The 17,820-nt window shown below is 29.9% G+C and overlaps 1 protein-coding gene across 1 annotated transcript; it reads left to right on the forward strand.

Moving 5' to 3' along the window:
* Positions 1-1,805: 1,805 nt before the first annotated feature.
* LOC132747273 (fibroblast growth factor receptor 3-like) lies at positions 1,806-17,260 on the forward strand (the record flags this gene model as incomplete). The annotated part of the gene is made up of 12 exons (XM_060736600.1): positions 1,806-1,974; positions 2,841-3,058; positions 3,861-3,975; positions 9,543-9,596; positions 13,142-13,204; positions 13,588-13,745; positions 14,087-14,306; positions 15,012-15,196; positions 15,722-15,836; positions 16,079-16,149; positions 16,628-16,719; positions 17,123-17,260. Coding segments are annotated over 12 exons (1,598 nt in total), but the record flags the coding sequence as incomplete, so codon positions are not given.
* Positions 17,261-17,820: the final 560 nt, after the last annotated feature.

Below are 17,820 nucleotides of genomic sequence, written 5' to 3' on the forward strand. Positions count from 1 at the left end.
TACTGATATATATTTGTATGTAACGAAAATAAAATGCATAAAATATTAAGTAGATTAACATTATACGTAAGGCAATTACCTTTTCCATTAACCGTAATACATATTATTTATGAGTTGAAACAACAGTATGTGACATTTAAGATGACCAATGAAGGTTCTAAAACATAAATATTAGTTTTGTTTACAACAAAAGAATTAATGTTTTAAACATTTTATATGATTCTTGCTGAATGCGTATCCTTTAAATGTTTAAATGATGTCAGTTTTATGTGCTATGATATCTTTGTTGCTGGCAAATCTAAGAAATTCTTGACAAGTAAGACAGCCATAATTATAATTAAGGCATCTCCATCACAAGAGCTGTTCCTTTTATGATTACAAGAACGTGAAGACAGACCAGTTCACCAAAGACAACAGACAATTGTATGCTCAATTAGCAAACAAACTAGACGGAATTAAGCGGTCCTGGCACAATCCCCAAAACTAAACCTGGCAAGCTGCCAACAAAATATAAATGCCAACCTCGGGAAACTTTATTGTTTCTACAAAGGCTGTAAATATGCATCACATAGACATGATCTGTGTTTTTCTCTTGAAATTATATGAAAACGGTTATCATTTAAATATTTAATTAATACTTGCTTGTATACATTTTGAATACGACCTTTATCATTTGTTTCATACAGTTTTCATTTAACATGTTTGTGTTATACTTGTTGCCAAAATCATCACTTCATTAAACTGTATAGAATTGGCGCAAAACGGGAAATAAAGTTTCTATTCGTTTCGTTTTAGTTTCTGAAAACTAAATATTACCTGTATATACATGTATATAGTCTGGTTAAGTTATTTGTCCAATGACATTACAATTTTCAGACAATGATAATATGTAGTACCATGAGTACCATACTGGATTTTATTGGACCCGTACACTGTTGTCAAAGCTAAATTTGACGTGGCGCTAACGGAATCTTTCATGGCTTTAGCAGCTGTGTACGATACCAATAGAATCAGTTTTGTACTGATATCTTTGTTTAACACCACCAAATATTTGACACTTAAACTTTGATAGGCTACTTCGAGTATAATACGAAATTGATATGAGTTTTTTACTGTGAAAAATTGAAAATGAGACTGGACGAAATACAAAAGTGATTTGATATCGATTGTTAAGACAATATTGAAGCTTCGCTAAATTGAAAAGATCGGATCTAATAATGATTTATGTTGGCTTATTACATTGTGTAAACCTTGGGAGTTTATTGTTTACATTTTATAAGTTGTGAAATATAAGTCTATAGCTACACCATTGTGGCAAGAACGTAGATGTTTAACAAAGTAAAGTTAGGCCTAAATAATTTTTCATAATCTCAATGATATTAAAACACAACTGATAAATAATTCGAATGATTATAATCGATCTTTTAACAAGCGTTTCAAGTATAACGCAATGCCGTATCCTACAGTCGTACATCATATACATATTGTTTTAATAAAATCTACGTCAGAGGTTAAATAAAAGGTCATAGCTAGGTACGTGCCAGATAACATGTTTATTAACTATATTAAAGTTTATCTTTATACCATCAGGGCTTTCCCTATTTAGATAATGCATATTATAAGGCATTTAAGTTATCATTATTCGTAAATGAAGTCTGTATTTATAGGCACTTTTCATGTTGAATATTTTACTAGAAAAAACTGTTTCTAAATATCACTTAGTCATATCGACGGATGTTTGTTTTGAATAGGTGAAATAAATATTTTTATATATTATTATAATTCAAAGCTAACATTGTCTTTAGGTACCAAGAAAATTTAGCTACCGGATCGATAATTTAAAATTTGCAAAGAACTACACCATTCGGTTGTACAGTATAGATGATGCCCTCCAACACACAAGCGATGAAAAAATAGTGTACGCTTTAACACCCAACTGTTTGGAAGCCACGGGGTACAACCATTCAGTATGTGGTAAGGATATAATTATTCATATTATAAAACATAATAATGCCTTTTCGTATAGCATTTTTATGACAATGCCACCAGGTACGGTATCATGGATTTAATATTTACCATAATTGATGAAAACGGGAAAATAGCGACCAGCAGATATTTCATATATTCATACGATGTATCATTTAATTATCATCATCATCAATAGTATTTTACAATCGTATGATTCTGTAGACGTCACAGTATTATTTTTGTGTGGAATTTGCATATCACCATGCTCGTGATAGGTTCAGTTTCTGACATTTATATGAAAACAACTGCAAAATGATGTAATCTAGGAATTTCTCTGAGAGCAAATGACAACCGTTGTATTTAATGCATAGTAAAATGTCGAATTTGGTATACTTCGAGTGCATGATATGATCAAATCTTACGACATATCTCTAATCTGACAAAAATATATTAAGATAAACGTGTTACGTATTGTACTGACGACCTATATCTGTCAAGGTTAACAAGAGCTATGTATACTGATACAACCTATATAACCAAAATATATGTATTTAACATAACATACATTACATCTCAAGGTCACCATTTTATCTCCATTTTTCAATGCGAAATGTGCTTTTGGTACGATCCATTTTTATTGTCTTTTCTTCACATATTTTTTGTCTTTTTGACATATTTTATGTTTTCATTTATAATGACATATATTGTATTACTGACCTCCCAAAACGCTGGCATATTTGTGAAGGGAGATAATAATATAATAACGTATTATCAGACTGCTTTTAGTGCATGAAATGCAAGTGGTTGCATTTTCTATCATCGTTTCTTCTTTTACACTCGCCTATATTTAATCCTTAATTTGATCTTTTAAGCTCCGGAGAAACCAAAAAATCTAACATTGGAAGTTCTCACACCTGCTCACATGGATTTGAATGTTAAGTTTGTCAACGTGTCATTATTGTGGGAACCACCGGACCACACGCACAACGGAAATGACGTACTGCGTTACATCTTAGTCTACCGGAAGGAGCCTCCGTTTGATGTAGCAAAACATCTCGAACCGCATAAAGGAGAAGTCTTTTTAAATGCTGTAAGATAATTTCTTTGAATATTGAGGAAGTGTTTTGCAAACATTTGCCAACTCTGGTGGTTTTATCCGATCATAGTTATCAGACACTGGGCGTTAACTGCTATTTAAGCTATTTTCGAAGATGCAGAGATATAGGGGTAATGATAGCCAAAATGTATTATGCCTGATATTTAGCAGGAACGCCGAATCTGTGAAATGTAATGTTCATCATCAAAAATAGATGGATACCTCTGTCAGAGGTGTTTCATTTCAAGCATATACGCGTCACGTGCCTGTCATTTAGGGGGATTGAGATAATTATTTTTAGATTATTATGTATATTTCTTCAAGTAATCGATTTATCTGACAGAAGTGTACGTCTTATAATATCTAATAATATGTATAGTTTACTCGAAATTCAAAATTTGATGACGTAGCATTTTGCACGAAAATGAAATTTACTTATTAAATATACTCTAAAAGACAAAAAATGTCCTTATTAATAAATGAAAACATTGAAATTGTCTACTTTATACAACATATATCTTGTTTAGTAAAGTTACGCGTATGCTATGTACAACACCATTTCTAACTTTTAGACATGTGACGCTGTTGTATATTATCACAAACATACTATTATGCTGTGTTGTTTGGTAAGGTTGATATATTATAAAAATAAAATAAAAATGAAATTTTTTGAATTAATTATAATTATTGAACATTTTTGTTTCACTATTTTCATAATAGAAGCAAATATTGTCCTTTGATATACATACTTGATGAGTTATTGAATATATGTCAGTGGCACAACTTATTATTTCAGTCTGCAACCTCGGTAACACTGTATAATCTTCACAATCATAACCTCTACAGCTTTGAATTATCTGCTGTAACAACAGGAGGAAAGGGAGATAGTGAATTTATCAAAGTGTACATAGGTATGTAAGATTTACCTACCTTTATCCTAGTAATTGATAGTCTTAACAAAAAATGTTTCCGTCTTTGATATACATTAGAACATTGATTATGATTAGGCATCCATTACGTTAATTGCGAGGTTTATCTTTAAATACTTTATTTCAACAAAATCGCATAATGATACACACAATCGGAGAACAATTTCTCTTTAAACAAATGATCCATTATAGCACGGAAAAAGTAATCATTCGTCTTCATTTGTATTCCATTTACATTTGTTAAGAGGTATCAATGAATATAAATATTCAACGTCCTTCAGGCACAATGAATATATTGAGATATTGACACTATTAAAGTTAAATGAAATGGATGCCTTCATGTATTAGATACTAACTGCTCGTTACATGCTCACGTGGCTTTTGCTGTATGTTAGATCACTTATTAACGATAGTAATGTTGTTGCTGTTGGCAGGTGTGCACTTTCAACTTTATTGACGATAGTTTGATATTTTTTACTTTTTTAAGATATTCTCTATATTTTATGATATTGTTACAAACCTGGAGAGGTGTTTTAGATACTGTTTTTCTATTGGTGGCCAGCATTTAGGAAGGCGAGCATGTAGTTCAAGGGCTAGCGTTCTGCTAATACTTATTTTTACACATGCTTTGCGCGTGCTACCACGTGCTTAATTGTTAACACAATCAAACACTATTTCTTTTAATATAAAATTATATAGGTATGAATTCAAGATAGTTTACTATCCAAGCCAATTTATGAAAGCAATTATTATCCAGTTTTTGTATGATTATGAAGTGGAAAAATAGATATATTGTATCGATACACTTACATAAATATTACCAACAGTTAAGTTATATGTCACTTGTTAATACCTGGCACGTGACACGTGTCTGAACTTATCACAACAATTGAAATTGTTAAGTCATGTTATAATGTATCACACTGAAGCCACCATGTTTTTTATGTTTTTAGATTAAATCATTTTTATTAGTTGTCATAGATAATATCGTAATTGATTTTTAATATATTTTAATCAATATAAGTTCTTATCTACATGAAACGATAAGTGGAATAGATATCAACTGTGAATTTGTGTGATCTGCATAGCCCATTTTGTAAACTAACATGATTGCAAGTGATTATTTATTTCACATTTGACTAATATTTGCATGTTACACATACCTTGTCTATTTCTTGATCAAAATCATGTGGTATAACGTTTACTTCTGTTTCATTTCACATAATTGAGAAGAAAAACATCATTAGACATTAAAGTATATTTCATTTGTTTGTTTTGAACTTGTCGAATTATTTCCTAAGGAAAACTATCAGGACTAAAGCATCATTATATATTATTATCATCCACAGCTCTGATTCTAAGATAACGTATTTACCTATTAGTCACCTACACACATTAATCATACTGGGTTTCAGCCATTTATAGCTCGTGGGAATTAGGCTAAATTTGGTATCGTCCGTGATAAAAACACTATCACTTGCCGCGCTAGACAACGAAAATATGTCCGAGACTATTAATACGTCCGGAGATAAAATATATGAAACAGAGGGCTGAATACCAGTGAGCTATGTAATGGTTTAAACCTGACAATAATATGTAAAACAATTTTAAGACTGGATAGGAAGTGTTCATATAAAAACACACCGTACAATCAAATGGGCAGACAACCGTTCAATCGTCGACAGCTGTACTAGTATATACATGTCGGTGTAAGGACTGTAAGTATTTATCTATTTTTAACATATTCCAACTGTGTTCGAGTAAATCAATGTAATTGATTCATAGTCAACATCCAAAGGAGCATACTAACACATTTCTGGCCTTTTGAAAGCTTTACTTTATGTGAATTTTGACTAAAATTTACCACACTTTCCGATGAGATGCGACACAAAAACCTACATTTTCTCATGCTAATAAATCATTTTAAGATACGAATCGTAAAAGGCGACATTTCGTCATTAACTATTCCAAACCATACCTTCAAAAATACTTTTCTTTTAAAGATAAATGGTATTCAAATTTGAATGTCTCTAAAATTTGAGTAACGTCATCAGCCGTTCGCATGTTTAAATGCATATTATACAAGGTGCGCGTTGGAACCGGAACTGGAATAAATGTATAATGTCAAATTAAGTAAGAAATAAAATGAAATTAAATGAAGCTTAAATGACATAAACCTCGATGGAAGCTCTGACATTATTTATTCCTGGGGCTCCTTACACACGCACATGCACACACAAATAACACTCTTATAAAGACAATAACATAAACGCACAAACAAGACACGCATACACGCACACATAAAGACACACACATACACGCACATACAATTACACATGCATATATGTACATGTACACACACAGAGAAGCACACAAGCACGCACGCACACACGTACGTACGTATGTACGTACGTTTATACATACATACATACATACATACATACATACATACATACATACATACATACATACATACATACATACATACATACATACATACATACATACATACATACATACATACATACATACATACATACATACATACATACATACATACATACATACATACATACATACATACATACATACATACATACATACATACATACATACATACATACATACATACATACATACATACATACATACATACATACATACATACATACATACATACATACATACATACATACATACATACATACATACATACATACATACATACATACATACATACATACATACATACATACATACATACATACATACATACATACATACATACATACATACATACATACATACATACATACATACATACATACATACATACATACATACATACATACATACATACATACATACATACATACATACATACATTCATACATACATACATACATACATACATACATACATACATACATACATACATACATACATACATACATACATACATACATACATACATACATACATACATACATACATACATACATACATACATACATACATACATACATACATACATACATACATACATACATACATACATACATACATACATACATACATACATACATATTTTGGATACGGAAATTAACTAACGAGGTAGATATCTTTCTTAAAATTAAAATGTTTTTTTTATTCTTAAAATCGATAGGTTTTATTGGATAGAACAGTAAGAATCATACTAATTTTATATGGCGGACAATTTAAAATTTATTGAAAAATAGATGGATTTCGTCAGCATGAGGTCCATAAGAAAGTACTATGAATTAATGAATATGTTAATTGAACAAAAAAGTTTTACTCGTTCCTAGTTACTTAAGCACAAAAGCCCTGAAAATTGTTTCGTTAAACGGTTTTCTGAGTTATTCGCCGTTGCTGATGAGTAGATGTCGATGTTATCATTAAAAAGAGGCGAACGGCTGATGACGTTACTCAAATTTTAAAGACATTCAATGTTTAATACCCAATATATTTAAAAGAAAAGCATTTTTGAAGATATGGATTGGAATATTAAATGCCGAAATGTTGACATTTACGAAGCGTATCTTAAAATTAATTATTATCATGAGAAAACGTACGTTTTGTGATGTTTTAAAAAATATACAGGATCTCATCGGAAAGTGTGTTTCTTTTAGTCAAATTTCACATAAAGTAAAGCTTGCACAGGTACAGAAATTTGTAAGCATGCTTCTTTGGATATTGACTATGAATCCATCACATCACATTGATTTAATCGAACACAGTTGGGATATGTTAAAAATAGATAAATACTTACAGTCCGTGTTTTTACACAGACATGTATATGCTAGTAAGGCTGTCGACGGTTGAACGCTTGTCTGCCCATTTGAATGTACGGTTTGAAAAAACATAACAAAACCTGTCTATAGTTCGCCATTTATCTAGAAACGATTGTGCAAACTGATAGTGTAGGCAATGTGTAGTGCATAGTTGTGCTATCACATATAGAAAAAGGAAAATAACAATGCAATTTTTTGTCGGATCTGCTTTCATTTTAAATGTGTTTTTGTATATAATTTTAGTTAGTAAACAAACAAAAATAGTATGGTGAAAAGAAGATCTTGTTGCATATGGCGTGTTGAGTGTTCAAAAATGTAAACAAAAATGTTTGTTCAATAAAGTATATTTATGTTGTAAAACATATTTATGATATTAACAAAATATGTACATGTCTATGAAAATTATGTATATGGATAATAATTAGAAACAAATAATTATCGTACAATAAAATATATTTATATTAAAAAATATATTAATGTTCAAATAGAATATATATTGGAGAGGTAGAAATATATATGGACTATACAAATATTTATGGCAATAATTTGAATAATGGATCATCATAATTAAAAAGAAGCACCTGATTGTAACACGGCACAGATTAAAAACGTAGCTATTGTTGTTACTGACGGATAGATAGATGGATGGATGGTAACAATGTTTTAATATCACATGAATAAAGAAAAGGAAGAAAATAGACAAATTAACAACATAGATAATTCACTGTAATACACAATAGAACATATCAAATGGAAAGATACTATGGAAAATACAGAACTTTTGACTTCATGCTGTTTCAAAACGCAGTAGGGGCAAGCCGTTGTTTCCCTGAAACTTTCCGCTTGTAAGTTAAAGGAACGGATTCTAAAGTGTGGTTGTAATAGCTTTCTACACAAAATACATTTACTTAAAATAAATAATTCTGAAAAAACAAACACAGAATATAGTTTCAAACATATTAGAAGAGATGAAATGGATGTATAGATGCACATCAGGGAATATACTATAATAATATACAAGAGGAGATCGTCTAATTAATTAATATCTATGTGTTAATGTATGTTCCCTACATGTATATCTATATTATCCATTAGTCCATCCATTTGATTCGAAGAATATCTGTACATGTATATAATCCCCCAATTAACCAATTTGATCACCCCTCTAATAAAATAGAAAGCATCAACCAATCTTTTGTCAGTGTATAATAGTGAAGTTCCATTGTTATTTATCCGACGTTTGTTTGAACCTTAGTCCTTTTATATTTAAATATAGCAACACAGTTTTAGTCTGTGTTATGGGCTGTTATATAGCAATTATTGTCCATCTTATTATATATGTATTTATATTTCTCTTAATATTGGTATTTTAGCCATAAATATTTTTAGAACATAAATAATTTTTTTATTGAACAATAAATTGTCTTTATATTTTTATTTTTTTATTTTTGTCCTGTTGTACTTTATACCGTCTAAAATATTTTAACCCTTTTGATAGTTTAAGAACATAAATATTCTTTATTTGAACAAATATTTTATCCAAAATTGTGTAACCCTCTACAAGCCATAGCGCGATAGTTGGCTTATTTTTAGCAAAAAGTAATCTTTTCTAACATAATTTTATATTAAAACAACACAACAGTAACGAAGAGCAAAACAAAAGTTAAATGCTTTTGATGTTGAAAAGTAAGCACAACTTCCTTCAAATGCTTTTTAATGTGTGTTCGTGATTTTCAGGTTTTAAACTGAATCGGAAGAAGGATTGTAGGAAATACGCTAACGTGCATCAATGTAATAATAAAATATTGTACCAATGTCTAGCTATGCAGAACTCAAAGGACTAAATAATACTTTGTCATATAGTTATTGCATAATTCTAACACTAATAACATAACTAACAGTCTTTGTTATATAACCTCACTTTGCTTTAATTTCTTTGTCCAATGTACAAAGCATAGAACATATTACATAAGTCTTGTGTTTTATTCTTTACGGCTATCTTGCAGAAACGGGTACAAAGAACGACTCAATTAATGGTGAGATTGTAAACATCCAATTAAAATGAATGTACCGTATTTATCATATAAAGGGTATTCGTTAGTATGAAATTTAGACATATTCTGTCTTATTTAAGAAGAAAATATTTAAATTCCATTACTATTTCACTTGATTGTTGCCAACCATATCAATATCATGACCTGGCTTTGTTTGGTTTATTTGCCATTTTGACTTAAAACTTTAATTGATGTTTTTCTTAATATACCATGTAAAATACATACAAAGTCCACAAAGCTTTCAGAAAAAAGAGATAATTCTATAAGGTATTAATTGTTAAGTTATTTTCTAGACTTACAGTTGCATACATTTGACATACCAGACCTAAATACGCCTTATTGTGTGGTTTTATTATGATTTCACAGAAAATTTCAATTTTATTATGTAGAAAAATTAGTATTAACCGTTCAGCCTTTTTTAAGAATTGTTTACAGAATCGAAGATGCGCATTATAAACTAATGTTGATTAGTTTTATTATATTTTGTGACCAGTGTCATGTCATGATATCGTTGGTAAATTTTCAACATTGAGGTTTTACAATCTTTACATGTTTTCAAAGAAATAAAAGTAAAAATATAATTGCATTCTATGTACAAAAATGTACAAAATTGTACAAAACTACGGGAGTCAATCATTGGAACATTATGTTCTTGAATTGGTATATATATATCTTTGGTTAATGAATAAAAGGTATAGTATTAAACCGACTTCTTTTGCAATTCTTATAATGAAAAATGAGAAAATGTGATAATTGTCAAAAATTTCATAGAAATACGGCTGTAGTTTATATATATTTTTGAACTATTTATATGATATATACGGTATGATAACTTGTCTTTGAAAATTATGCGTCCCTTTTCATCTTCTAAAATTAGTCCATTATCTAAGTAAGTGAGCAAAGTTGAATACGAGAAATATGTCTCATACAAAAGAACGTTCAGTAAAATAATGGGTTTTTTGTCAGCATTGGGTATTTCAGTTATTTGCATAGTTTTCATTAACACTTTGCGAGCTTATTTGCTCTATTGACATTGTCGTAGAAAGAAGAAAAGCATGCACAATTATATGGATTTCTTTCTGGCAGTATTTATTTCGTAATCCCATGATCAGTTTATTTATTTTAGTAAAGTATCTTTCGGAATGTTGATTATTGCTTCTAATAAGGTAGGGACGTATTTTGGTAGGTTTTTACTAACATACTGCTAAGTTTGCTCTTGATTTGTTATATTTTGGTGGAGAAAGAATGCTGGGTCGTTGCATGGGTACTATTTTGACTTTGGATAGATTTATGTATTTGAATGTTCCTCAGATAATTTATCTATAATTGTGTAAAAAGGATGAGAGCGTTGCATGAGTGATTGGGTATCCGTGCCTATCACGGACCCACTATGTTTAAATTTTCTTTAATTTATAAACATAGGTCTCGAATAATTTCTTACTGCAGATTTGAGTACTAAACCATCTACACCGTATTGTACCACATTTGCATTAACCGTTTCTTAGTGACCACTAGGCGAGCAATATTTCCTATATAAAATATTCTTAAAACTTGTTGGTTTTTTTTTATTTGTAGTTTTGTTTTACGTTCTAAGAGCAAGGCAAATATATATATACATATGGATGTTTTTCTTTATCTGCATTTTTTTTATTTCTAAATGGTAACTACATTTACAATGTTTGAAACATTGTTCATATATAGCACGAACAATTAATAAAATAAACAGTTGCCGACGGTGGTCTCTATTTATATTGCTAAAATCTTGATGTTGAGTAATTTAGGTAGCATATTTGTTAAAAGGTCTGCGTTAGTTATCAAGTTTTTTTTATTAAATCTTTTATGACATGCCATGTTTGGCAAAAAAAATGGATCAGTGTTTACCTTAAAAGTGTGTGTAATAAAGTATGTGCGGTAAAGGCTCAGACCCCAGCAGGGGTTTCACTCAATGGAAAATACTTAAATTAAGTAAATACAGAAGTAAATTAGGTTTATGATAAAAATGCCTTGCATTTGACTTTAGAGCTTTTCTCACATGACACAATTTTTGCTTTCATTTTAGATTTATTTTTATAGCAGATACTTACATGTACGTGCATGTATATATACAATTAAGTTGCCTCTTTCTCCTGCCAGTTTCTTAATTTAAAAGATTTTACAAAATCATAATTGTATAAATTTGTTTCACATTAAGTTTTACCCCTCCAAACTGCAACTGAAATATTTTAGATTTATTTGATCTGCATATATGTTTATGGTTTTCATTGGTAAAAGAACACAAAGCAGTTTGTTTCTTGACTCACTTACCAGAACTAAACTAATGTTGTGTTTCTAGCTTTATATCCACCTTCTGGTCTTTTCCGCCTCTAAATCAAATTCCTAACCTTATTGTTCATTTCTTTTATCTTTTAACAAAACTAAGCAACATTTAATTAATACAATTAGTTTTTAGGTTAATAACTCTATGCTTTTGTTGTGTTATTATTAATTGTATTCTCCTTGTTTTTTACACTAACTATCCAAATTAATTTAGAACGTGTTGTCATTGATAGTTTTATTACTCTTCTTGGTTTATAATCTACATTTGAGGTACTATGCAATTACGAATCTCTTCAAATGATATTGCTTATATGCACTTACATAATCTTTTATGTATTCCAACACATATTTTGTAAGCTTACGTTTTGTGGAATGTAAATATATTTGTAAACTTGTAGAAGTGTTCATATATTTTACTTGTGATACAATAATCACCTATTTTACTTGTGTTTGTGGTACATGCATGACTTTGATGCATGATTTCAATTTGTATTATTTATAATGGAAATTAGGTTTGTTTTTCTTTTCAATTTGCATGCTTGTTAAAAACAAGAATATTTTTTCTCTTTTTTATGTTTGCTATTTTATTTGTTCAAGAGCTATCTTTAATTGCCTACATTCCCTTTTCGAGAGTTTTATATAATCTTATTGAAATAGAGATAATCAATATGTTCGTATGTCTTTTCTCTTATGTGACAAGTAAAGTTAAATCAAAACACAATTTGCGAAGTTGTTATAAGTGACTTTAGCTTTCCTTTAATTTAACAAATCTTACGACATGCTAACAATGAGAGAGAAGATACCAATGGATGCAGTTGTTTTCAAATAAAACGAATTCGTAATCACATCGACATTGTAATGCTTTCCATCACGAATGTCTGTATATAAAATCGTTTAGATTGTTTATGATCTCTTTTCTTAACCTTGCTTATAAACTATTAGATATCGGGCTCGTTTATATTTTAGGTTTATACACCCCGGACGATGCATATACCGAGGAACCAAGTAGTACTGAGCAGTCTGATAAAGGTAAGATGACATGCTATAACATTAATTTAGAAATAATAAAATCCATATGCTTAAAGGTATAAGGTGTTTAGACTCTGTTGTCCGTACCTCCAATCAGTGTTTAAGAGGTTCATTGACAACGAGCTTACAGCTTTTTATCTGCCGTCTTGGCGTTCTGAATGGTTTCAGTTTTGTTTTATTTTGTTATTATTCTAAAGTGTTTTTGGACTAATTGTTGGAATTTGAAAAGTAACTCAGAATTGGTTAATATTGCAATTACAGAAACTCTAGTTTTCACAATCATTGACTAAATTGACAGATATTGCATGTATGTTGAAGAGAGATTATTTAAACATAATTATTGAAAAATGAAATTTAAAAAATCATAAAAAACTTGTTTTCAGAATCAGAACCTAGTCTAACTATCACAGAGATATTGTCTGTAGTGTTAGTACCTTTGGTCCTCTTCATCATCTTAGTAGTAGTAATAGGGTTTATTATTGCAAAACGGAGGAGGAGATACAAGAGGTATCCATCGCAGAGACGATTTGGACCAGTTGAGGTACTTTTGGAACATGTATTTCTATTGGCGTAAAGAAATAAAATTTTGGTATTGTTACGTTCACGATCAATGCTGCAATTGATGAGCCAGCAAGGAATAAGTTTGGAATAATAATAATAATAATAATAATAATAATAAAAATAATAATAATACTAATAATAATAATAATAATAATAATAATAATGATGATGATGATGATGATGATGATGATGATGATGATGATAATAATAATAATAAATAAGAAAAATTATATTTTCACAAAGTCTTTATTCAAGTAATTATTATGTTAATTCATAGAATATTGTGAAAATAAATTAATAAATGTCGTATTTTGAACCCAGGAAATGAATCCTATATATGATGGAATGGCTTTGAATATAAACAGTGAAAAGAAAGCCCAGTTTGCAATGGATGGGTATGAGATTGATTATTCCTGTCTAGATTTCATCTCTGTTATCGGTGAGGGAGCTTTTGGAAAAGTTGTCAAAGCAGAGTATTATCCTAATCCTGAAGATAGAAGAAACCAACAGGGCACTATCGTAGCTGTCAAAATGCTGAGAGGTACTTCAATAGTCACACTTGTTGTTATATGTTTATTTTGTGGCATTAGATATTATTAATATGAAATTTTATTTTTATAAAGATTTTATCCCGCCTAAGCACTGTCTTGTTAATTCGAACAAGGTTGCGCAATCAAGTAACAATTATGGACAATCAAATAATTGTTATTGAAATGATAAACATAAGTCTGCAATGTTTAACCATCACTCACTTAATTCCTCGTTTTACGACTTATATCCTATTTTAAACTTATATACTTTTTCAATGATTTGATAATACATTTTCTTGAATAATAAAATGAAAATACATTTGTAATATGGTTATTTTATCAACTTTTGAGACATATTTATTTGCTTAAAGCAAATAATTACTAGACATATAACTATCTAAATTTACTTTGAATGGCAATTCATTGGAGTATAACTTATACTTCAATATTCTAAAATGACTTTTTTAAGTAAAACTAAATATATGCATGCCTTTGACAATAAGTCGTTTAGAGTTTGTCTAAGAAAGTGAAACTTTTATTCAAAAAATTAAGGGGCTTAATAACTATTCTTTAAATTTTTCATGTAGGTCGTATAGATTTTTTTTAAATGTATAAAGCTAAACTTGACTCGCGTTAGTCAGATAGACATTCTTCTGTCGATGGTGAACTTAACTGTTTACAAATCTTTGCTAACGTTGTATTTTATCTATGTGAAGACTTTTATACCGGTGATGAGTCCAGGAACTTCCTGTTAGAGATACAAGCTATGAAGAATTTGGGCCACAACCCTTACATAGTTAGCATCATTGGTTGCTGTTTGACTGGACCTAAATTATGTCTCATCATGGACTATTGTGCCTTAGGGGACTTAAGAAATTATCTCAGGAAATATAGAGAGAAAGTAAGTTGTTTCCCTTACACTGCATTAAAAATTTCTAATTACTCTACATGCACTTAAAACATTAGGTTATTTAGAAAAAGCAAACTGCTAAAATGAAAAATAAATATTTACCTTTTGAATGCCATTGTGTTGAAAGCTACAAGCTTATTGAAACACTTGCGAACGAATCCGTTTCTGGACCCCATCAGTACTAAGCAATGAATGTAGTTTCTTGCTCGACTTGCTGCTAACAGTGTTTAAGCCCACTCGACTAGCAACGTTTAGACTTCTTGTTCGACGCGTTAAACACTCTGCTATGCCTACTCATAACGTGTAAAGGTTTAGTAAAACAAAAACTTAAATTGTAAAAGACTGCAGTTAGAAGTTGAAATTTGATGAACAGTTTATATAAGAATTATATGCCTCATGTAACGACGAAAAATGGATAAATATCATCGATAATGTGATTGGTATACTTGAATATTGTTAATATGTTAATTGTTATAAATAGTTTTAACTACCAAGTTACTAATTTCTTTATTGCAGCTGATGTACTCTATATCTACGCCATATGGACTAATGACAAAGCCAACAAACTGTTATATGCAAGATCAGGTGTACCGACCTGAAAAACAGACTAGCGATGGAAGTGGAAGTTCTGGTAAATAAGGAAGTCAATGACTGAATTATAAAACAGAAAACAATGCATAGTAACTTAAATTTTAATTGTTATCACGCAGTATTCATCAAACGAATTAAAAAGATCTTTTCAGTACAACAAATGTATATAAATAATAATGATTAACTTCTTGCATAAGCTAGTACAAAATGTATGCATATTGTTCTTTTAAACGATGTTTTGATAGTCGTATGTAAATATCATCTATAGTTTCATTTCTTCAGATTTGAGTGAAACTGCTGAAATCTCTGAAGCACAGTTAATATCATATGCCAGACAAATAACTATGGGAATGGTATGTTGAACAAAGAATAGAGTCATTTTGTGCTAGAAATTTAGAACTCTATAAAAGCATTCGTTTTCCGATAGTCTTTAAAGATTAAATTAGGCATATGTACTTTCATTTAAACGAATTCGTTTTAATTTCGAAATATCTTAGAAGATCGGATCTGTTTAGGACTAATTATATACGCTGATTAGATTTAGAAACTCGTAAATCTTTACTGCATTCAGCAGTTAATGTCTTATTTGGTATGATAATATTCAAATGTTATGCTACTTTATTGTTCTATCAACGCAATAATATTAAAGCAAATATACAATGATTGATCGATGTAATGTTGTAAGATGGTAGATAACATATTTTTGCAGGAATTTCTTGACAAGAAGTTTGTTGGAGATTAGGCAGGCAAGTATTATTATTGTTCGAAACCACGCCATGCAAATATCTTGAATTTCGAGAGACTTAACAAGAGATGTTATGAAAAACAAATGTCTATCAACCAACTTCAGCAAGAAAACTACCTTACAAATGGATGGCGATCGAATCGTTATTTAGTCAAAGATTCACCGTGAAGAGCGATGCGTAAGTAATGCTGCTGTAATGCAATGCAACAACTTCTGTTTCTGTCTGAAAACGATGACAATTGTGCCCAAGATTGTCAAAATAATATCATAATTATATTCGTTGTATTTTTTTGTATACATAATCAAAAATGTAAACAATAAAAGAAAAAAATGATAGTAAGAATAGGTGAGAAGAAGAGATTACTCATAATTGAACTCCTGTTACGATTACGATTTATCTGTCTTTAATATACTTTCAAAACATGCACAGAGAGGTGGTAGTGATAAAGATTTTTAGATTTTTATTAAGCATGTTTTCGTTTCAAATCAGGTCTATTTAAAAGCCTTTAAAATGTTTAAATTTTCCCCTGTAAGCTTTAAATGGTAATGAATAATAGGTACAATATGTGATACATTTACAGGTGGTCGTTCGGAATTGTGTTGTGGGAAATTGTTACATTAGGAGGATCCCCGTATCCAAGCATTCCATTAAAAGACTTGTATGGTTTACTTAATGACGGTTACAGAATGGAGAAACCGGAAAACTGCAGCACAAAATTGTACGGAAACTCATTATTACATATTAGATTACTGTGGACCTAATTTTATACGTTTAATTGGGAGAGTATTGATTGTAAACATGTCACGTTCATAACGCTTAAATTCCATTTAACTTTTATGCTACTATTTAACATTCAATGACGATATACACAACTGATATTCTCTCTTACGTTTAAATAAGAGATAAAAAATGACGCACTAAGGATTTTTGGCAAAGTATAATAGAGATGTTTAGACTGGAAATGTCATAACAAGTTGGAACTGTTTTGACACCTCTGTTTTATTTCATTTAACACAATTGAATATATAACTAAATTATTGAAATTAAAGATCCTGTAACACATTTTTTTCATGGTTTTATTTCATAAATATGATGCTCAAATTAAGAATTGTCAATCTTGTAAGTTCAAATAAGCATTATTTATAAAGATATTACCACAAAATTTCAATTTTTGTATAAATAAAGGGAAAGTAATTAGAAATTTAAATTTTCTATAAATTCCCATAAAATTTTTCCACTAGTTGCTGTTACTTATTCAAATTAATATAATAGTGACAC

This window comes from Ruditapes philippinarum, unplaced genomic scaffold, assembly GCF_026571515.1.
Source record: "Ruditapes philippinarum isolate M1 unplaced genomic scaffold, ASM2657151v2 ctg15850_1_1_1_1, whole genome shotgun sequence".
Classification (NCBI taxonomy): Eukaryota; Metazoa; Mollusca; class Bivalvia; order Venerida; family Veneridae; genus Ruditapes; species Ruditapes philippinarum.